The sequence below is a fragment of the Pituophis catenifer genome, unplaced genomic scaffold (assembly GCF_029215685.1).
Source record: "Pituophis catenifer annectens isolate HBS135680 unplaced genomic scaffold, rPitCat1.0.hap2 SCAF_2, whole genome shotgun sequence".
NCBI classification, from domain to species: Eukaryota; Metazoa; Chordata; class Lepidosauria; order Squamata; family Colubridae; genus Pituophis; species Pituophis catenifer.
The window spans coordinates 237,328,948-237,353,914 of NW_027256882.1; the positions used below are offsets into that span (position 1 = coordinate 237,328,948).

At 36.1% G+C, this 24,967-nt stretch overlaps 1 protein-coding gene across 1 annotated transcript; it reads right to left on the reverse strand.

Annotated features, from left to right (window-relative positions):
• On the reverse strand, positions 1-24,953 carry SEMA4D (semaphorin 4D). The gene is given in 15 exon segments (XM_070938702.1): positions 1-1,110; positions 2,656-2,699; positions 4,503-4,675; positions 6,848-6,963; positions 8,395-8,617; positions 10,829-10,985; positions 11,075-11,250; positions 13,365-13,516; positions 14,185-14,298; positions 14,944-15,037; positions 18,029-18,127; positions 20,562-20,624; positions 22,132-22,277; positions 24,678-24,839; positions 24,842-24,953. Coding segments are annotated over 15 exon segments (2,745 nt in total). The 3' UTR covers positions 1-196.
• Between the last annotated feature and the right edge of the window lie 14 nt (positions 24,954-24,967).

The window sequence follows — 24,967 nt, forward strand, 5'->3', positions numbered from 1 at the left end:
ATGGTTTTTAGAACACAGCAGATGGTTCTTTGTTCAATCCAGTTGTGAAATGACAAATCACATACAGAACGATGATTTATATAGATAGCCCTTTGTGGCCCAGTTATCACATTTAAAATGCAGTGTATTTTTTTTTTTTTAAAAAAACAATTTAGAATAAACAAACTTTCATCAGAAAAACTGGGACCTGTTGCCTTTAATCAGCCTCAGCATCTGAGTCAGCAAATTTCAGTTCACACTTAACATCAAAAGGTTTGTCCTTGACATCTTTGTAAGATTGCGAATGGTCCTCATCATGCTGAATGTGGCCATTTCCATAGTCTGCTTCGGTTTCATAGCCTGTGTCATGTGCTGGCTTTGGATGTTCTCCACTTTGGGTCATAAGACTGCCTGGCTCCACCAAGGTCTCTTTCACACTTTGCTCACAATCAGAAAAATCCGCCTTGGGCTTCTTCTTCCCAAGTATCATAGCAGAGCGGAACTTCAGACATTGGTCTGGTAAATATCCTTTGTAACAATTGTAGACTAACAGACTCAAGAACAGCACAAAAAAGAACAAAAAGAGAAACATCAAAAGGGAACTATCATTTGATTTTAGAAACATGGTCTTTTCAGGGACCTCAAGAAACGACTTGGTGCGTTCAAGACTGGAGGCAGTGCTCATTAGCATTGGGACAAGAGGATTTGTTTCTATCCTGGTTGTTGTGACTGGTACAACTGTTGGAATGTGAACAGCTAACCTTTCAGTAGGAAAAGAAGCCATTTTGGACACCTCTCTGTTACCTTCTGTTTGTGGAATAGGCTGTTTTGGGCTGAGTGTGGTATGCTGGATTTTTTTCAGTTCCAAAACATGCTTAGCCAACACTTGTGAAAACTTTTGATTCTTCACTTTTTCCTCTGACAGGCACTGATAAACACCACTGTCACCCTCAGACAAATTGAAGATGAGCAATGCTTTCTCCAGAAGACGGTACTTAGGGCTTTCCACCTTTAGCACATCATCCTTGAATTTCCAAACCACCTGTGCCAGGTTGGATTTCTTTGAACATTTTAACTCTGCAGTGCTCCCATGCCCGAAAGTGTGCTGCAGAGAATGCTCTCTGACTTTATCTGAAATGGCAAAATAAATGTGAAACCACGTCAGAAATGACTTTTTGAAGAGAAGGGGAGACCAATTTAGCCATGTTGGAAGATCAAATGCTCATAATGTCAGTGCAGGTAGCCTATTGCACCACACCTATGGCAGTATCCAACTGGTATCCTTCTGTTGACAGGAAGCATCAATCAGGGTAATACAATTGAATGGGGTCCTTCAAATGCTAGGCATTCATGGACTAGTTTGGAAGATGGCACAAGGCCTGCAGAGTTATATGGTATCATTGAAAAAAAAATCCTTGTTTATTCTGTTGATGAATGCCTCCGTCAAAAGACTTCACAATGGATATGACCATTATTAGTGCGAGACAAGATACAACTTGCACTATAAATTATACCCAGGTTCAGCTAAACAAATATGTGTAGAACTTCTCTGTTCTTATGTTTGGAAGTGGAAGGAGGCACAGGGAAAAATGTATGAATGATCATAACAGATCAGAGGAAAAAAATCTTAACAAATTTAAGTTGTATAATGAGCAGATCATAGAAACAAATACGGTACACAGGCTTAACCTAAAAACAAACGAACAACAAATACAACAACAAATATAACACAAACTTGGAAAGATAAACTATCTGAAAAGAATTATAATCTTTTGAAAATGAATCTTGGGTTTAAATACTCTTGTATAGAACATCCTGTATTTTAAAACAGTTAATGCTTTTAAAACAACTCTTATGATTCTTGGTACTTTTGATAGGTTAGTTAGTATGCAATCTAAACCAGAAACAGCATCGCTGGATAGACAGGCTTTCAATGTTCAGAGCATAGCCTAATTAAGGAATGTCTGTTGTTTTAAAAGTCAGATAATATGCCAAATGTTACTTTTATCAACTTTGACCACAAAACAGGCTTATGGATGCACTGGAGTTGAAAAAAGGCTGCATTGCAAAAAACTATTTGGAGATTTGACCAGAATTTGAAAATAGATTACAGCTAGAACAGTTCCATGTAACAGTAATAATCATCCCTGGACATAGAAAATTTGTTTTGGGAAGCAATATCTCTCAAGTAATATATTTTGTCCGTTTGGAAACTCTTTCTCAGTGGATAAGGAACAAGAATCTATTAAAAAACCTATAAAAAGCTCATAATTTAAGGTAACTATATAAAAATACCGAAGCCATGCTAGATTAAAAATACTCTACTAATTGATCCATATGTAGGCAGACTCACAAAGCCTTTGTGTATGGCTATTGTTTAGTGGTTTCTCAGAGTTTCTTTTTATAAGACCCCATGATTTCATGTGTCGGCCATCCTTGGTTTATGCAATTGGGCAATTCCATGATGGATTTGGTTATGAATCCAGAGTTGATCACAGTCCCGTTTCTTCAAGATTTTTAAGGGTAGTTACAGAATAATATATGGAGCATGTTAAAAATATAAGCAATGTGATAACCATCTATATATTATATGCAAATGGAAAATATTGCCTGTAATAAATAAATAAATAACATTTATTCTGTGTTATTCAATCATTTATGAAAACCAAAGCTTACCTGAACAAGAAGAGGCATCTCCACTTATATTCTGAATCCAATCCCTAGAAACAATATATCATGTGAGATGCAATAAATTGTCATATCCCGCTACAAAATCATCAGAACTTTTTAAAGTTACACAATGCACCACTAATTATAGCTAATAATATTCAAATAAATATAGGGAAGAAGTATGTTTGCAGAAGGTTATGCTGGTTTTTGATAAACAGCTGCTCTTTGCATCAAACAAATTCATGAAGGAAAAAAATAATTTGCAATGCTACTGATAATTTGTCTCTTATGGTGATATAGTGACATATATGACTGGATAAGTTATGCACTATGATTTATCAATGAAGAAAAATGGTGTGCTCTGCTTACTATTTTCAACCACCAGCCTTTGGTTCTCCTAGCATACCTTCACAGAAAGGGGAGAACTTCCAATACATGGAAGAATCCTCATGCACCAGTGTGACATTAAGTACAGAAAAGCAAACAGGAAAAGATATAACATTTGAAGCCAATATATGTGTCTTTGTACAATCTTTTAATATGTCCACCTGGAGGGTTTGAAATAATTCTTCAAATCAAAACAATCCATAGTAAACAAAAACAATTCCTTTTTTGGGAAAGGGAGAGGAGCAAATGACCAAGGCGAAATAAGACCTGAGTGTCTAGGATAGACAAAATGGCTGATACTTGTCATTTTCCTAACTTCCTTATTCTCCATTTATACTAGGCACAAATGGGTGATCTCAATTTAAAGTAAGAAACTATATTCTTTCCTCCTAAAAATATCATAAACAATAATTATGTAGATAATAATGCCTTGCAATACTTCTATGAAATGCAAATAAAGGTGAAAGTTCCAGTTGGTTTGGAAAGAATAGTAAGGCAGGTTAGTGTAGTCTATAGTTGAAAACTTGGAGATTGATCTGGGAGGTGTGTTCTGATTCATGCAACTTGTTCTCTTATAGCCTAACTTGCTTATGCATGAAAATAAATATGTAAAAGGTCCAGAATACAACAGCCAAAACTGGGATGACAAAATAATAATTACAGTATTTAGATAGAAACAATCCTAATTTTTTTCTCTCACTTCTTCCCTTCCTCTCTGATACAATTAAAGGTTGTATTTTTTCATTTATGACAGTTTGCCGTATCATCCAAATCTAGCAAACTCTTATTAATCTTATTCAAAAGCATGGTTTATGAAGCTGGCTTATTTCCATAAAATATAACTTAATTTAATTCCATATTAGAATTTAGATAGGATATTAAAACAGTGCCTTGGACCACATATAAAATATATAATATAGTTAATGTATAACTTTATATCAGTTTGTATAAATAACTATTATTTTTAGTTATTTTGCGGGTCCTGCCCAGAACTGCCTGTGACCTGTAGGCTGTGGGTTAGACATACCCAAGCTAAACTAATCATGACCTGAGTTTGCAAAGCAAAATATTCAACATTTTTTTACTTTGCATATTTAATATATTCTGCATTATATTTTAGAGGGTTTGGTTTAGAATTAAATTATGTTAAGTTGTATATATTTTATGAAAATTACAACATCCCTATGAATCCTCAATTCATATTGAAGATTCATCAATTCATACCACTTTTCAGATTTCACTAACTATCCACACGCTTAAAGTTCTTTTTCCAGAGGATGCAGAAGGAATTAGAACAAGAAATAGCTTCAAAAGAATAAAAATAATATAGCACTCTCAAGATGTTGTATTTTGTGCAATATGCATGCTTAGAACTGCTCACTGAATGACATTTTATTAGTTGATCCACATAAACACATTTGATCTATATTGTAATATATAATGTAGATGCATCTCAGTACTTTTACCTGTTATTCTCACTTTCTTTGAAGATATCACTGCAAAGAGATTTATGGGGATTCCAACCACAGTATGGATCTCTTGCCAAGACACAGTCCACACAGGTACTATACTTCTCACAAAATGCAACAGGTGACTGGACTACTCCTGTATTGGATCCTGCATAGATGTATTGCTTTCCCTGCAGAAAATACCAAGGCAATCGGTAGAAGAGGGCATATTTCCCTTCCTACCTCAAGCAAGAAGGAAGTTTTGAAAAGATTGAGCTACAGTATTTTCAAAAGAAAATTGCGCTGTTGTGAACTATCAGCCTGTTTAAGCCAAGATATACAACCATTGTCAAAACTAACAATATTGGGCTGCTATGGGACTAAGCTACCTAACACAACTTCAGACTTCCAATTTGTATTGATTCCAAGAACCTTCACTTAATAAATTGTGGGTTGTTGTTTTTTTTACTGTGAACGGGAGGAGTAATAGGAACATAAAACATCTATGGTGTCTTATGGACAGAATATTAAGACAACTGTAGACCTTACTATGAACGAGGTGGCTGGATGGAGTCACTGAAGCAGTAGACGTGAGCTCAAATGGACCCCAGAGGGGGGTAGAGGACAGGAAAGCCTGGAGGAACGTTGTCCATGGGGTCGCGATGGGTAGGACATGACTTCACAACTAACAACAACAAGACCTTACTATATATTCCTAAAGCTGCTGATGTTGCAACATTGTTTCTCCATTAAAGAGATGATTGGTATGTTAATATAAACTCCCAGCCCTAATCTTTTTAAAATAGCTTATCATTATTTTAAGATATGCACCTCTTGGTTTAAAAAACAGGAGGTAGATAAACAGTGGGAATGAGCTTGTAACAAGCAGGACTCATCCATCATGCCTTCTAAACCATAATGTGGTTTGCTTATTTATGGCTTGGCTTGTTGTGTAACCTCAATCATAGTGGTTTGTAAATCAAAGATTACGACAGGGATGGACAATCTTTTTCTGAGCTATGAGTGTCAAAGTGTTTTGGGAAGATTTGTGGGTGAGGATGGAAATGCGAGGGGTCTGTCTGTTCTCATTTCTAGCATTATTTTTGAGAAACAAAATAGGTAACATTCATGTTGTTGAAATTTGCTGCTGAATTTCAAGATGCCAACAATGGTTTGTTCAACAAAGTATGATAAACAAATAGTGTCTCAGTACTGAGTGTGAACTCCGTCACAGAAAGCTGAATGATTTCAGATTATTTGTTATTTGTCCATCTAGCCCAGTAAATCTGTACCCTCCCACACTAGTTCTCCAGGCTATTGACCAAGAGAATAAATTAAGCTATCATAGACTCTTTATTCTTCATGCAAATATTGACTTCCCTCTGAATGATCACATTCCTTCCTTCCTATAGTCCCAAATCAGAAAGCTATATAGTAGTCCTTAATTTAGGACTGCAATTGGGATGCAGTTGTAAAGCATGACACACATAAGTGCATTGTAAGTCCCAGGTGGATTACAAATAGGCTGGCAGGTGAATTATGTGGCTGTTGTTGGGTGGAAAAAGGAGAGGAAGTAGTAGAGGAGGTATGATGCCAGCACAGCTGCTGCCACATGGGAGAGAATATGTGAGTGACAGAATAGGTGAGGCACAAGGGTAGCAGGTGCTTTGGGTGGGAGAAAATGCAAGAGTGGCTGGGGAGGCGTAGTATGGGTGCAGCAATGCTCAGGGAAGGTGCATAAAGGTGTACAGGTGGCTGGTAATGCACAGCACCAGCACAGAGGGGCTGGGGAAAGGTGCATGTGTGAGGAAGATTAACCCAAGCAATTTGTGTCCTTCCCTGTCAGTTTCCCCATTGAATTTTCTGGTGGGAAGATGGCAGGGAAGATCACAAATTGTGATCACATAATTATGGGATGCTGCAAGCATCATAGTGGGAGCCAGTTGCCAGGCACCACATAATCCTGAGTGTGCTGGGATGGCTGGAACATCAAAACCAGTCGAAACCACCACACATAATTTTGGTTGCTGAACGAGTACTTGTTAATTGAAGACTATCTATATTCTCCGAAAGGCTGCATGAATACAAACAATTACAATTTGATGCTTCCATAACTAAAAGTGAGCATATTAAGAGAGTCTATTTGGGTCTTTGAGTCTTGGGACAGACTCAGATCTACCCACCACCTAGGGAGCTGCATCTGTCTTGCAGCCTAACAGACAATCGAGTTCCCAATAATCATCTCTGAATTCAGCAGCTGATTCCCCCCACCCCCCAATCTTTACATATTGCAAGCTTCGGTTCCCTCAGGCCTCTTTTTTCCCCAGGATTACTACAATTTTCTTGACCTCACTCAGCCCTACCTTTTTTGAAGAAAGCAATAGAGTCTGAATAGAATCAAAATTTGGGAAGAGCTGAATTTCTTCCATAATATGCATTCCATTTTCATAGCTGATTGCTTTGTGAAGAGCACCTTGATCTGAAATGACAAAAGACAATTTTTTTGGCAGCCGTGTAAAAATAAACACACATTGACCATGCTTGGGAGTCTACAGATTCCTTCTTCACAGGAGATTTCAAAACCTTTTAGCTTTCTCTGCTTTTTCAGTGTTTTACATATTGCTTTTTACTATATAACTGCCTGCTTCAGCAGTTTTACCTCTGATCCAATTTTTACCTCACCTTTTATCTCCATTCTGTTGATTTTAATTTTAGATAAACTGCAGTGATTTATGTATGCACCTCTTGAAAGTAGAATGGATTATATAACATATCCCACACCTCTACCAAATGAACATGCAACAATATACAGGTAGTCTTTGACTTACAGACATAATTGAGTCAAAAAATTCTGTTGCTAAGTGAGACAATTGTTAAGTGACCTTTGGTCTCATTTTCTTGCCACAATTGATAAATGAATCACTGCACTTTGTAAGTTAGTAACATGGTTGTTAAATGAATCTAGGTGCAACATTGACTTTGCTTGTCAGAAGATCACGAAAGCTGATCACATGACCCTGGGACACTGCAACCGTCATAAATATGAGTCAGCTGCCAACCGTCCAAATTTTGATCACGTGACCATGGGGATGATGCAGTGGTAATAAGTGTGAAAAACAGTCATAAATCACTTTTTCCAGTACTGTTATAACTTTGAATGATCATTAAAGAGACTGTTGTAAGTTGAGGACTACCTGTAGTATCAGCAGCTACTGCATTTCCCAGAAACACCCAGATAAAAATAAAAATTTATCCAGTGAAAGTTGACAATGACACAACCAGGACATTTCGTAATAATTCCCAGGCTGAAAAGATAATCTCTCTTTTACTTAATTGCTGAATTTCAGTTAAGGACTTCAAAGACACGAGGAACAACTTCTGAAGATGCATACAAGTAAGTCCTTGACTTACGGTCACGATGGAGGCTGGAATTTAAATCTTAAGTTGTTGCAGCCATAAGTCAAGGCCTCACCTGAGAGAACTTGATTTTACAATTAAAATGTGTTTATTAATCAAATCCAGCACATCCAATGGGCAGCTTTTGCTATTTTCTACTGAAAAATGCCATACATTGTGGTTACACCGATACGGAATACTGCAATCAGTCAAAAAATTAAGCTGGTTGCCAGACGCCTGAAATGCAATCACATGACCAAGAGCGCAGTTGTAATTTCAAGGACTGAGTTGTAAGTAGCTTTTAAAAAATCCATAGTGACTTTTAATGGTCATTAAACAACTAGTCTTAAGTCATAAGAGAACGATGCAAGGAAGCACTTTTAATTAAACTTGGGGCCACTTTTCTCACACTTTCAGTATACTGAAACTCACAACACTGGATTGGCCTATTCAATTTCACTGAAAAGCCACCTCATCTTAAAACAATGTGGTCTTGAAACCATGGAAAACTCACCTGTCCCGATAAACATGACATCATATAACGTGTCATTCAATGCACGGACTTGGTCTACCACAATCTGGGTATACTTCACATCACGCTTGATCAATCTGGGTCTGTCTCCTATCGGGGTCACAGAATCATCCATCAAAGGATGGTCTTTGACAAACTGTAAGGTTTTGTCAGGTAAGTTGAGCGTACTCTTGAAATTTTCTGCTTTGGCCTCCTTGTTTATACACTGTTCCATGAAAAATAAACATAAAGAAACGATATAAACAATATGATTAATGAACACTTAAAAAGGAATAATACAGGCAGTCCTCAACTTACAATAGTTCCTTTAGTGATGGTTCAAAGTTACAATGGCACTGAAAAAAGTGATTTATGACCATTTTTCACACTTACAACTTTTGTAGCCTCCCTGTGATCATGTGACTGAAATTCAGATACTTGGCAAGTGGTTCATATTTATGACCATTGCTGTGTCCCAAAGTCTTGTGATCCCTTTTTGTGACCTTCTGACAAGCAAAGTCAGTGGGGAAGCCGGATTCACTTAACAACTGGGTTACTTACTTATCAACTGCAGTGAGTCACTTAACAACTGCGGGCAAGAAAGATTGTAAAATGGGGCCAAAACTCACTTAATGTATGTCTCATTTAACAACAGACATTTTGGGTTCCATTGTGGTTATATGTCGAGGACTACCTGTACAAGCTTTAAAATAAAGTCTCTATTGCAAAAATTATCTAGCTGTATGAAGTAATTTCTGTATTTTTTCAAAAGATTTCAAAGACATCTCAAGACTTTTCAAACTGGATGAAATTAACTTCAACAATGGGGAAATTATCTCATGTGCCTTTTAATTCTCTTAAAAGATAGTCTTTGGAAATGAAATAGCACATTAGGAATCTTTAACATATAAAGTTATTATAACGATAGCAATAGCACTTAGACCGCTCCTTAGTGCTATACAGTACTCTCTGAGCAGTTTACAAAAGTCAGCACGTTGATCCCAACAATCTGGGTCCTCATTTTACTGACCTCAGAAGGATGGAAGGCTGAGTCAACCTTAAGCCCATCAGGATGGAACTCCAGACTGTGGACAGACTTTGCTTACAATACCGCATCCTAACCACTCTGCCACCAGGGCTCTTATAACATATGATCAGATAAAAATGAAATTTATCATGCTTTTTAATGGTTTGTGCCATTTTCTTTTGCAATGTACGCCACATAGAGTTACACCATCTGAGCTGGACAGTTATATAAATGTTCTAAGCAAATCAAATAGATAAGCATATTATGGCTACCATATTTTTCGGAGTATAAGATGCACCGGAGTATAAGACGCAGCTTAGTTTTTGGGGAGGAAAATGGGGGGGGGGGAATCTGCCTACCAGGTATTCATCTGGCTAGCATCCTTAGTCTGGTCAGCTTCAGCACATTAGTTTGCTGGTTTTTTATCCTCTGCTTGGGGATAAAAAACAGCTTCTAAGGCACAGCTGAGAGGAAGCAGCAATGAGAAAAGCAGGCAAAGCACGGGGAGATCGCTCCACTTGCTAGCGCCTCGTTAGCGCCCTGTTAAAGCTTTGAAAAAGCTACATTCGGAGTATAAGATGCACCCAAATTTTCAGCCTCTTTTAGGGGAGAAAAAGGTGCGTCTTATACTCCAAAAATACGGTAGTTATTAACATCAGACAAGCAAACCTAATATATACATTATAATAATCTTAAACTAGCTAAATTGAGGAGTTCTTGGTGCTCTCTGAGCTTGACAGTTTTCTTGTAGAGAATCCATTACCCAAATAGGTTACATCATCAGTACTAGGTTGAAAATAACCAAGCTCAAAGAGCACCAAGGACCTCTCATTTCAGTCTTGAGCTACAAATATTCTCCTTTATTGGTACTTCTTAATTAAGCCAAGGAGGCAAAGGATATCCCTATCACTTAAGACTAACCTAATAAATGGTTAGAAGTTATTATAGTGTTAAGACCAAGATTATGGTTCTCTTAAAATTCTCCCCTGTGGTCTTCAGGGATACAATTTAGCACTTATTGATGATATTATTCCTGTTGTTTAAATAAAGATGAAACTTGCAGCAGTCCACTTGCTTTTATCTACCTTGTCAAGAGGTGTAAGAAACAACTCACTTACTCAGACTGGTGCTACCCTGTTTTCCTCAAAATAAGACATCCCCTGATAATAAGCCCAATCGGGCCTTTGAGTGCATGGCAATAAGGCCAAGCGCTTATTCCAGGGTTCAAAAAAATATAAGACAGGGTCTTATTTTCGGGGAAACACAGTACTATTGTTTGGGGATTATCACTATTAAAGTTAGATGCCATCACAAGTGCATCTAACATTGAATAAAAACCGTCCTTACAATTGTTTTTTAGAAATCAAGGTGAGGGAACAGTAGTCAGTTTGCAAGTTATCCAGAACTTACTGCTCCAGGACGTGGCTTAGGAATCTCTCCATTGTATCGCAACCATTTTGTATGGGATTGTTCAACTGTGGTGCTTTGCATGTACTTTCCTTTGGCAAAAACATCTTCCACTGTAGAAATATTGTAGGCACATACTGCTGAGAGACCCACATTATTCCTTTAAAAAAAAAAAAGATGGAAACTTATTCAACTTTTTACATTCCTGTGGTAACAAATGGGCCTCTAAAACAAAAAGCTATTACTTACAACTGAGGAGTAAAAACCCCATAAATCACTGGTTCTTTTAAATTTGAAGTCTTTAGGATAAAAATATCATTGACAATGTTGAAAAATAAATTTTTCTCTGGGATTGAACAAAATAACCGAGCCTTGAGGTAGGTAGTCCATTTTTTTTGTAAGGTTCGATGTCCTCCTTGGTCCCCCTTGAAAGAAAGAAAAAAGCTTTTTCATTGTCCAAGATCAATATTTAAAAAAAACAGTTTTGCACTGTTAAAGCATCAGTACATATAAAAATATGAATTTTGCCAAGCCACTTTTACATTTTAAGCACTTATTTAAAAAATGCCAAACACTGAGGAAACGTTCCAACTTTAAAATATCCATATCCAAACTTAACTACAATATGGAGGTATCAATGGTCTGCCTGGAGGTTAAAACAATTCTGGAGCATATCTTCACCCAAGTTTCAACATGGTATTAATAGTCAGAATGGGATATTTGAGAAATGTTTTGACTTCAGAACATATTATGTACACACACTCACACTCACCAATACAATGAAATTTTTCAAATAAATTAATAAGGCCCTGTAGGCAGTCTCTGCTTTCACATAATTATATATTAATAAATGCCATTCAGGGTCTCTATTTAATGAGTTGGGGAATGCTGTGATAAATACAGCTTTTTCCCACACCCCAAACAACTTTGGCATTAGGAAGAATTGCATCTTCTCCCTGTGCAATTAAATTGATACCAAACTGGAGGGCAGTTGAAAATGTTTGTTTCCCTTTGCCTTTGTGACACAGGAAGAATTGTGCTTTTGCACTGTCTCAGGAAGTCTCAATCTCCAAATAATGAATTTTAAGCCAGAAATTCTGAAGGAGAAATGTGTAACACTGAAAGAATTATAATTTAAAATATCCCTGGTCTCCAGCCTTTGCTGCGACCACACTTTTTAAAAAAGTAGACATCTTTTCCTAAGTACTACCAGCAATGCAAAGGATATGCATATTTTCGTGCATGTATGTGTGTGCCTTCAATATATTGTTGACTCCCAATGACTGCCTCAACTAGTCCCTGGAGTTTTCTTGGCAAGATTACAATTACTATTACCTGCTTCCTAGAGCTGAGAAAGAGCAACTGGCAAAAGGTCACCCAGCTAGCTTTCATGCATAAGGCGGAACTAGAATTCACAGCTTCCCAGTTTCTAAGCCTGGTGCCTTAATCACTACATCAAGCTTGCTCTCATATTTCCCTATCCCCTTCCATATAATTCCATATTAAAAAAATGGGAATCCAGATCATATATTAATTGTGCTACCACTTCAAAGTAATGACAAGCTGTCAGTGGGCAGAGAACCATCATTGCCACACCAAAGCACATTTGGTAAAACTGCTGGGATTTCACAAATCTTGCAGGCTTCAATCAGCTTGAATTGCTTAATTACATGTTGCAAATTAAATGCAGAGCCTAATATTTTACAAACTCCCGCACCCTTCCACCCACAATAAAAGTACAAGGTGACAAGAGCATTAAATGTTCTTGGGGGGGGGGGAATCACGTTGTTTCCTGGTAAAAGGAACTTTTTTACTGCATTCACATAAAGAGTGGCAGAAGCACATTAGTTATCAGTAGTTTTTTCTTGGCACAGAAGGACACATTCCAGTCAAACAAGTTTGATACCTTGATGGCCAAGTGGTCACTATTTCCCAATTCCCTCAGGCTGACAATGACTGATAAGCATATATGTGAGGAGAGAAATGTGTGATATCATAAAAGCCCTTGGTTTTTCAGGATACCATACCAAGCTTTAGGTCTTCCCAGCCCCCCAATTTTCACAGACATTTAGCAATTCTAGTGAGCAATTCTGTTTTCTCAGCAAAAAGGCATACCAAGCATTAATTGCTGAAAGTAATTTGGATTTTTTTTTTTATGTTTCCTTCCCATGGAAAACTTTATCGGATGCATGTTATGGCCTTCAAGATGCTGATGAACACAGCTTTTGAAATCCCTCACTATAGGCTCTGGTGGCTGGGACTGCCAGGAGTTAGCAACATTTGGCAAGCCATGGAAATTATGGCTGTCTACAAACAGTCCAGTTTAATGTTATAGTGCTCTGTTGGAAGCACAGCAGATCTAATTTAAAGAATGGCAAGTTTGGCTCTTAAGCAGAAAGGACAAACCGACTAACACTGTTGCCCTTGGGGATAGGCTGCAAAGAAAAGGCATGTCTGGACTGACAAAACGAATTCTTGTTTCAACTGGTTCCTTCCTCCATCCCAGAAAGAAATAGAAAATGTTTTCACTATGACCCACCTTACAAACTCTAGCTATCCTTGGAATCATCAGTTTGTTAAGGAATTCATATTCCACTGACACCTCAGTGAAAAAGAAGTACACTTTGTCGTCATCTTCATCAGGACTTTCTGGATCAGCTCTTATCACATCAGCAAAAATAAAATTTGGTTCTATATGAAGAAAATATAAACAAAATTGACTACCATTTTCTGTAATGGTTCATTGAATACTTTTTATTACTTTCACAAACCTAACAGGAAAAGCTTTGAGATACCACAAATGCTTTTCATGGATTAAACTCAGAGATCAAGATTTATGTGCACAATTGAATGAGTGATTCCAATCTAAATTCCTTGTTTCTCAAAATAAGCGACAAATACATACATAGCTCCCAAAACATGTTTTGATAAAATAACATTGGATGAAACCCAATGAAATATTCTATGGGGAAGAGAGTTGCAGAAACAGTAACTAAATAACAAGTTGAGCAGGTTACTTTCCTCGCTGTTTGCTAGTTGAAAAGTCTCCAGGTCATTCGTAATCAAAACCAAATTGGCTAAATCAAAACCAGCGTCTAAATACTGAAATCAGTATTTGGCATCTCTTTCAAACATAGATGGAAAATTCAGGAAAAAAGGTTATTTTCTACAGCTGTGGGTTTGAAAGAAACACTGGTTGTTGTTTTTTAGAAAAAATAGGAAAAATCTACATCAGATAAAATTTGAAGAACATTTGAAGAAGTTTGTTGAAGAACTTTTCAGTGTAGTTTTTTTTTTTTTTTAATTCAGGGTCATTTTTAAAATTTATCTAGGATCAAACCCCCTCTAAATTTCCTTACCATTAAGCCAAGGAATTGCATATTCTGTCCTTAGTGGATTTTGCAGTGAATTCCTAGAAATAATAGGTTCACTTCCTAAGAAATTGTAAGATGTTGCAGAGTAAAGATCCCCATCTGTAGAACAATAACAAAACAGAATAAAACTAAATGTATTTTCCTTGAAACATTATATGATATGCTATTTTGCTTTCCCATCCTGACTAAAATTGCACAAAACTTAAACTGCTTTCTTCCTACCTGTCAAACTCTATATACCATTTCTCTGTTTTTCTTTTTTAAATTACTCTGTATTGCTTTTAAAATAATGACAGAGAAATGGGAGAAACCCACAAAATATAAAAATACATGCATTGTCAAAGAAAAGGAAAAAACAATTTTTTTTTAAAGTGGGAAAAAATTAACAAAAGAAAAATAAAACAATGCAATCTTTTAAATGTAGATCATTACAATTCTGTATAGTTATTTAATGCAATTATTATTCAATTACATATTTATTTCTAATGTACTTCTTTTCTATTCCTATATAAATTTTGCATTCATTGGTTGAATTCTTTGGTGTACAAGTAGAAGAGAGAGATTATAAAAAATTATGAGGAAAGCAAAATTTAATAAGAACTACTTATGCCAAATTACCTTTTTTAAAATCAGAAAAATTCCATTCTAAAAAAAATAGCTCGAAAGAAACTTTACTACTGCTATAGATATGTATATCTTCTTGATTTTGTTTAAAGAATAAAATTGTTGAAATTATATACTTACCAACCATGACTGATGTATAACTTTGTGCAGGATCAAATGGGCATCTTCCTTTACCATCTTCATTTCTCCCCATAAGCTTAAATGTTGCCAGATTCTACAAAACAGTTTAATTTTTTTTTAATTTTCTATTTGAAATATAAGTAGCTAAATTCGACCTTACAGTTGTGAACATATGGAATATTTCTCAGTTCTACCAATTAAAAGAGCATTGTTTTTATTTAATTATTATATTTCTTTTGAAGTAGTATACACAGTACTTCCTCCTTCCACTTTTCTCTCCAACAATCTTGTGAGAGAGGATTTGGTTAAGAGAGGATGATTGGTTCAGAATTATCAATAAGTTTCTAAGCTTGAGAGTACAACTCTAGTTCAATACCTGAGCTGTTATACCACACTGGACCATATTTCTATTCCATCTCCATGATAAGAAAAAAAAAAGATATAGTGGGGAAGGAGGGGGGGAGTTTGGAATTTACAAATGGAAGACATCATTTGGAATGCACATAGACACATACAGAGCTATAACATTTCGTTCTTGTTTCAGACACTGGCAAAAGGATGCTGTCATGATTATTCAATTTATTCAAATATTTTTATTACTGCTAAAGGCCATTCAAATTGGCAAACAACAAAAAACAAAATAAATAAAATGTCAATGGGATTGGAATATACAAAGACCAAACTCATGCCATCATTTTTTAAATCATCTGTTGAAATATTCATAACTGTTTCAACTCATTCCAGACTTCAGTCCATTATCTCCTGGTAAATATCCCAAGACCTAATTTAAATAACAAATTAGATACTACCTTAGATGTTAAAATAATATGAGTCTTTCCCTATGCCATCATCTCAACATAAAAGAAAGGAATTTAAATGTATTAAGAAAATCAGCTTTTGGTATCTTAAATGTGCCATTTTTAAAATTTCAGAATAGCTGTAATTATTTTAATGAAACCAAAAGCCTTGTACTTAAAAATGAACAAAATCCAGAACTGTTTAACTTTAGCAGGACTCACATATTTGTACTGTATGAAATAATTGAATCTTATCAACCGTATAACACTGCTATATTAATTAACAAATGAACCAAAATCAAAGTTATGAGTGTGCTCTGAATCGTAAAGTATTTGCTTTTGTAATAAATTACCACTGTTACTTTCCACTGCATATACAGGAACATGTGTAAGGAGACTGTTTCAAATGACCCACAACCTCAGCTCAGTCTTCTGGCAAAGACCTGGAACTGAATGACATCTCTGCCTCTTCTTCATTCACATTCTACCTTTTCCCTATATAGAAAAGGCGGAATGGGCCAACTCGCCACAGCCCATTTGCCGCAACCAACTCCCCGTGGGACAACTCGCCATGGGACAATTCAACAATTCAATTTAATTATTTAAAATAATTAAACATTATTTTAATTTTTGTCATTCACATTTCATTTGTCCCTCCTTTGGCATCCTTTCTTTAATGATTCTATTCTGCTATTTCTTTGATATTAGTGCAACTCTTATCCTGCAGCAAGTTGGCTGCAGCAAGTTGTCGTAGAGAGGGAATGCTGCTGCAAACCACTTATTCTCTGTTAATGTTTTTCTGCATTGTCTGGAATTCCGGACCCATAAGACTATAGAGAAATTCCAGTGGTTCTGGACAGTATTTGCTGTAAACAGTTGCCCTCTATTTGTGGATGGTGATCAAACAGGGGATCACCTCTGTTTGAGAATTCTTGTGTCTGCCCTGTTTTCACAATGTGTTAGAATCTATAATTGTCTGCAATAAACAACAAAGGGTTGAGTCCTCATTTAAAAGCCAAATGAAGAAAAGAGAAAGGTTGCAGTTAGAACAAAATTAAGAGTGGCAAGAGAGGATGTGAGCAAAGATTCAGAAAAGAGCGATATGGACAACTGGGGTATGCAATAGAAATAAAGTTGATATGCTATGGAGATTATTGATTATATTCATTCACATCTCAGGAAGAAATATGCAAAAGTATTTTGCCTAAATATGTAGGAAGCCTTTTATTACTGTAACTTTGTTGCCATCCAAATCAGAAAACCGATTAGCAGTTTGAAATCAATACCATTTATTGATTTGGTTTGTTCTGAAGGTAACAGTGAAACACTACTGGTTTGGGGCGGTTCGCCTGAACTGGTAGTAAAAAAATGCTTTAAAAAAAGTTTAAAAAAAAAACTTCTGACAATCAGCTGTGCCGTGGATGGTCGGATTTTTATTTTTATTTTTTTTACTTTTTACTACCTACTGCCCGAACCGGTGTTTTTGTGTAACGTGTGATAGTTTGTTTTTGAGCTCTCTGTGACTCTGTGAGGTTCCTGCTTTTTGCTGGGGCCATTTTGTGTGAAGTCCAGCTGCTTTTGCATTGTGTGTAAGTCAGTTGTGTAGCTTTTGTGTTATTTTTGTGTAAAGTGTGATAGTTGGTTTTCCCAGTCACATGACCACCAAGCCATTCCTACAGAACCGGTAGAGAAAATTTTTGAATTTCACCACTGGGAAAGAGCCATACAAATTCTTTAATATGCCAAGAAATTTTAACTCTTAGGAAATCGGTGGATAAAATTATGATAAAAATTAAGAGAGTGGAAGTGAAAAAAAGCCAGAAAGTCAATACATGATCCAGAATGTTAAAGAATGCTTCTAATAATAAAGAAACCCATTACAGGAACAAAACTGCAATTTAGAAATGGGAATGACATGGCTTTAAAAAGTTGACATTGTTTTTGAAGTGATGTTAAATAAAGAAAGTTCACAAGAAGAAAAGTTCACAAGAATTTTGTCCTTGAGAACAAAACAAAATCCAAATAAAGAAGAATGATAATATAGAATAAGATGTATGGAAGGCAGACAGGTGTATTTTTGTTAAAAGGAAGGATGTTATTCTGAAGGATTTAGAATTGAAAAATTATTCATTAAAAAATGATTCATAAATCAGAACAAGTCTTTATTATCATACATTTTCTAAGAAATTTTAACTAAACTCCAATCATGAAACATGGGGTTTTGCTCTTTACACTACCGAACATAATTTTCCAAGTTATCCCTAAATAAACTTTATTCTCACACTTACCAGATGATCACAGATAGGCTGAAATGCATTTGTTCCACATACATAGAGCAAAGTATCGTTCAAATATTGTAAGACACGAACATAGTTAAGGCACTCTGTCTGTAAAACAAAAACAAAAAAATTGACAGGAGAGAAAATAAAGACAATCAATCAAAACCTCAACGTTTTTGAAAAAAACTCCAAATTGGTAACACAAATGGCTTTAACTTATGCACACAGGTAAATTTCATCTCAACCATCCTGAGCATCCTGTTTCTATTACAGCTGGTTACTAAAAGGATTAGTAACTCTATTGCCTCTTTCTCTCCTTGCTATTCACCTTTTCTTTTGTGCACTGACTTTTTAGACGGTAAAGTCTAAAGGCACAAATGGTTTTTTTGTATTATTCTGTGGCTCTGAGAGCTTTTCAGGATGAAAGAGAGTACAGATTATGCTACTGGGAAAAATAAAAGAGCTAAAAATACTGCATTAGTAACAAACTGCTGCTAGGAACTACAGTTATTAAGATGCTAGAACACTGAGCCAATAACCAATTCAATAAACAATGTTCTCCTAAAGAATTTTGTAATAGACTATTAGGATTTCATAAAGTCAGCAAAAATACAATAAAAAAGGAAGAAAATTTGTTTCATCAATAACTAGGGCAAATAGCCAATATTAAATATAAGTTTAAGAAGGTTAACCATGGGTTAAAATAATAGCCAATCAAATATAGTAGTTTTAAAAGTTGTTCACTATATTAGCCCATTTTTACGCAAAATTTTTAAACATGGGGCTTTAGTAGGTCTCCCATTGAGGACTGTGAAAGGTAAGACATCACGTTTAATCCTAAATAAGGTTCTTCATTTGGCAGAAAAAACTACATAGGTAATATCTGGCAAATTCCCATCTGGGGTATGCTGTATGAGCTCTAAAGGGGATGAAATACAGCTAATCTCTGTTTGCTTGCTATAGCTAAAACCCTTTCTTTAATAATTCTCATAGCTTGAGTATATTGCATGCCTTGAATATATTGTATACCTGTTGATGTTTAAGTATGCACTACTGATTTCACCACATGTGTGGTGGACCCGGGTACCATAGGACCCGGGTACCTTCGAGACCGACTTCTGCCACCAATAGCCTCCCACCGGCCAGTTCGCTCCCACAGAGAGAGTCTCCTCAGGGTACCATCGGCCAAGTTATGTCGGCTGGTGACACCCAGGGGGAGGGCCTTCTCTGTGGGAGCCCCAGCCCTGTGGAATGAACTGCCCCCGGAAATGCATAAGATCTCTGACCTCCGGGTATTTCGCTGTGCACTCAAGACCCTGTTGTTCCGCCAGGCCGGGCTATCAACATAATAATTTTAAATTGGGTGTTTTAAATTTCTGGGGTTTTAAATTGAGCCGAATTATTTAATAATTTTGAATTATTTTAATTGATGGTTGTCTTGTGCTTTTAATAGGCTGTACACCACCCTGAGTCCTTCGTGAGAAGGGCGGTATAGAAATAAAATTATTATTATTATTATTATTATTATTATTATTATTATTATTATTATTATTATTATTATTATTATTATTATTATTATTATTATGTGTAAGTATAGGACAGAAACCTATTGCTTTATTAATTTAATACAGTTTCGTATTTTTTTAGTGAGCTGCCAATCTAAGCGTCATTTCCAACCATGGCATGATGCTTCAAAAATTCAGAATTCAGTTGCCTACTTTCCATCTTTAAAAATCGTTTGAAAGATAATGGAAAATTAACAAATTAACACTGATATCCAACAACTTTTCCACAAGCATTTGTCAAATTGTTTTTTTTTTCCTGAAATTCTACATCTATATAAAAACTGCATGAACCTACCAGAGAGATTGCAAAGAGTGAAAAATGATTATTTGATCCTCCTTTCATTTTGAGGCTATTTCCTCAGGCATCCATACTCTCAAAAAGAACCACAGCTTCACAGCATGGAGCTGGGAACATTTCAAGTGAAGGAAGAAAGGAGAGATGCCAAATGATGGATTCCACATTTGTGCTGTTAATCAAAAACTGATGTTAACAGGCAAAGGAGAGAATTTTATCATCCTAGTAGGGGTGGGGTGGGGGGTGGGGGTAGGAAATCACTCCCATTTGGTTCCAAAGCAGCAGTAAAGAAGATGCAAAGCAAATACCTGTTTTTTTTTTCCCAATAGGTTACCAATCCTTCAACACTAGTGTTTCCAAAGTGTTGCAACACAAAGCCAAGCCTGTATACGTATTAGCCTGTATACATATTAGAAGGAGAAGACAACAGACAGAAGCAGTAGCTGGTTTAGAAAGTGGCTGTCCCAGTTGGATACTGCTTCTACCACATTTAAAGAACACACAGGAGTGTGTATATATCATACGTATATACACAAATAAGGAACTTTTAGCAACATGACTTACCATGGAAAACTCACTCTACTGCAATTTTGATTACAGGGCCAGCTAAAATGAAATCATTTCTTCATACCAATGCTGTCTTCAAAGTCAAATGGATATGGGACAAACAACATTTACTCACCTGTTTTGATTTGCCCTTTTCTGCACATTTTGTTTTTTTGTCTTCTGTTACTTTCCAAAACACCTGGAGGGAAACAGAAGAACAAATCAAAAGGCTTTCCTGATGCTATTGCTCTCAGCAATTAACACTAAAGTCAGAAAATAGACAGCATTCCAAGACAAACATAAATGAAGATTCAAGATTAAATAGGTACACTCTTGACAAAGGACTTTCTCACATATATCCACTGGTGGGATTCAAATAATTTAACAACCTGTTCTCTGCCCTAATGACTGGCTGGGTAGGTGTGGCCGGGTGGTCATGTGACTGGGTGGGTGTGGCCACTTCAACATCACTCATCACACCCAGCCCCGCCTCCCAGCCACTCTCTCTTTCCCCAGGCCTTGAGCCTGTAGGCAACATCTCCAGAAATGAAAGGGTTAACCAACCCTCAGTTTCCTGGTGCAAATGCCTCCCCCTCCCCAGTGAAAGGATGGGGAGAGACCAGCAAAGCATTCTGTTCCCATCACATTGGAGGCTGAGTTTATTAAAAAGCAATATATTGTGTCATAACAGCCAACATTTCACACCTGAGCCGGCAGAGGCAATAAATCCCATTGCCTCCTCAGACGCAATTTACAATTAAAGCCCATTTGCACCCCAAAAATAATAAATAAATAAATAGCAGAAGGAGAATGATTGACAATACTTCTGTGCAGGCAATTCTGAAAGAGACTAAGCTAAAGCTGGATTAACCCCTTCCCTTCTTCCTTCTCCTCATTCCCATCTCTTTCTTTCTTTCTTTCTTTCTTTCTTTCTTTCTTTCTTTCTTTCTTTCTTTCTTTCTTTCTCTCTCTCTCTCTTTCCTTCCTTCTTTCCTTCCTTCCTTCCTTCCTTTTTTGACAGTTTTTCAGGCCGAAAAATGGCCTGAAAATGGCTGAAAAACAGCCCAGAAAACGGCCAGGAGTGGGGCCAACCAGTGAAGGGATTATCTGGTTCGCCGAACTGAGCAGAATTTTAAAACCGGTTTGCCGAACCGGCCCAAACTGGCTGAATCCCACCTCTGCATATATCTGCTATTCTGGAGCTATATCAACACCTACTAAGCTTAAGCAACACCAATAAATGGCAAAATTATTACACATTATATATTCTAATCTATACTGAATGAATTTCTGCAGTGATTCATTATACCCTGAAACCTAAAAGGTCCTTTTCCATGCTTGAAGACATTTCCTCCAGTGAATGGGCAATATAAGCAGCAGGAAAGCAATAATATAAAAGGCTACTGTGAATCAAAGCCTCAGCAGCTGGAAAATAGCTGACGTTCCACTTAATAAAAGCATCTAGATTGAGTTTTTAAGCTTTTCATAAATTTATGCCAGAATTATTGTGCTAGCAGAATTTCACCAGCAGTGTGCTTCTACTCAGAACATCTTTATAATCACAGAAATCTTAATATCGCTCTAAAATGGTACTAAGAAGCAAATGCTACTAAATTCAGTGAGTCTTATCTCTGAGTAAGCATACGTAAGACTGCGTCATTGGCCTCAGGCAGAAAAATCTGAGAACCATAAAACTGCATACCTACCTCTTCCTTTTTTTCCACAATGTTGAATGAATTCAAAGCAAATATAACTTCTCTAGCCCCCACATACAAAGTATCTTTGTCTTCATCTAGTAACAAGGTTGAATAGTTAGATATTTCTGGCTCTTGAAAATGTACCAGATGAACTTCTGTTAATAAACAATGATTTCAGAGCAAATGTTAATTCAAAATGTGGCAATCTTAAGGCAAACATTAATCAAAACAAGAATTTGTTAGATTCTTCATTTTGAGTCATGCAATGTTACATTAAAACAACACAATCTACTAACTAGGATTTAGGGAAAGCTAAGAGGCAAAAATAACTTTGTAAAAATAAATTTGTAGCTCAAAGTTATATGAAGAAACCTGATGTTTGAGATTGGAGCTCTTACTGAAAAGCAAGCAGGAGAATTAGATTTCATTCAAATGGTCCTCATTCAAAAGAGACCAGTTTTTGTGACCTGCAGTGAAAGATTTCACATATCCAATTTTTTAGATTAGTTTTTGTCACTTTACCATAAGTAGAGAAGAACCCTTCACTTAACCGTATATTTTTTTCAAGGACTTGTTATTCACGGGTTTATGATAAGCAGTTTCAATCCTGGAATAAAACCCCAATGTAATAAAAAGGGTCACCTATATTAGGAAGATTAATCTAAAAAAATAAAAGTCCAATTTATTTTAGATGGTACAGCTATTCTTTTAAAGAAGTCTGATTTTTGTTGGGGAGACTGATACAAACATTTATCAGATTTAGTTTGCCAATTTTCCTACTTTTTTATTAAAACTTCTTTACAAATAGTTTGAAGAATGAAGAACTTTAATTATCTGTCCTACTGTTGAAACTCTATTCATATTTTGTTGTTTCATTATGTTCCTGAATAGCAATATGAATTGTATTCTGAAAGAATAGGGGAAATGAAAAGTCATAAGTAACAATGAATTGCCTTTCAAGGTTGCCTCCGAAAACACTGAGGAATAACCAAAGGCAAAGATAAAATGGCAGCATATAATGTTGCTTTCTATACACTGTCACAGTTCCAAGTCTTGTTAGAAACTTCTGAATGGAACTTGCATTCCCATTGATTTTATTTTGGTTTTGAGCCAAGTTCTATGGATATATAAATACAATACTGCCTTGTTTCAGCACATTTAACTCCTCCCTTCCATGATGAATGAAAGTATGGTTGAAAATAATTAAGGAAACCTCCATGTGTTCAAACTAGCTGCATTTTTTTTGAAGAAAGCTATTTATCAATTTGATTTGAAAGCAAGGATAAGCAATTTGAAAGAGCTATACAAAAAAAAAACCTGATCCAACATATAGATTTAAGGATATGTTAGTCCAAACCATAAGGAATAGTTGCAGACAATGCAAGAAATGCTATCTTGGATGTAATGAGTTTCAAAGAAATAAAACCTGCATGTAAGGATTTCAAGATATGGACATACTGAGAGGGAAACTTGGGGGCAGATAAGTACAGCTGGGCACCACAAACATGGTGCTGACAGCCATGGAGCTTAAGGAGGCCACCCAGGTACAGTGTATTTAAAGGAAGAGCAAAGGACTGAAAATGAAAAGGGCTCTGAGGGACTACAAGAGAAACTGTTGGGGCAGCTTTCCTTGAAGAAACATTGAATAAGCAATTAAATAAGTAGTAAGGACACCAGCTGAGGACTAGGTTGCAGAACCCTTCAGCTTACAAGGTCTTTTAAATAGCAGCTAGAGGAACTGTTTGCCAATGGACGTAATGTACAAAATGTGTCCCTTTTTGGCTTTGTATTCTATTTAATTCCCTTGAGAACTGCAGTGTGTCGAATAATCTATCAAGTTCTGATTTTTCTTTTCCTTTAGTATGGCTTATGAAGCCAACCCTTGAAGTGGACAACTTAATAATGAAACATTTCCTTGTGAACCAAGTAACAGATTGGACTATCATAATCACTCAAATAGATATCCACCAATTGGGTTACATTTACCAATTAAAATAACTTATCACTTGATGATTTCTCTTTAACTATATAGATTAGCCATATCCATACTGAATTTTTGGGAAGGGAATAAGAATAAAATTCCAGCTCTTATTACATGGAAATTATTTGCATTTAACTCTTTCCATTACATAATGGTAACTCATCATGCTTTATTATCTGCTTGCTTCTACACAATCACTGCTTCTCTCTTTTGCAAAAACAGTTATATGAAAATAAGCTCCATGTAGTGAGTTTAGGAATGAAACATTGGTCACTAAGCTACTTGCCCAGCCAAGTTTTCATTCTTTCCTAAATGAATATTATTTCCAGTACTGTGTCTCATCACAAAGAAAAGATTAAATAAGGTACACAAATGACCTAAATTAAATTCCCACTTATTTATGTAACTGTCATATTACAACAGTTTAACATCATCCATTCAATGTATTATACAGTACTTGCAAGTAAGATTTACCTAGCGTTTTTATTTCCATAAATTGTAAAGGCAGACAAGCAACATAATTAGAATGCATTAAATGCATGTATCATTATCATAATCTGAAACTATTTCTTACCTTTATGTTCCCAGGAGATTCGGGGCATAGGACCTAATGCCACTGACATTCCAAGATATAAACTCATAATCCCATATAGAGCAAGAGCCATGTCAAAGATTTTTGTTTTACAATTGTAGATGGGTAAGTGCAGCAGCAAAATGTTCATTTGGCAGAAAAAATGCCTTTTAACTTAGATAGCTTGTGCAAATATAGAAATTCAATTAAATATGCTGTTGATTTCTTGCCAGGGTGTTTGCAAATGTCTATTATTGGATCACTTCTTCCAACAAACATATATTTGCCACAAT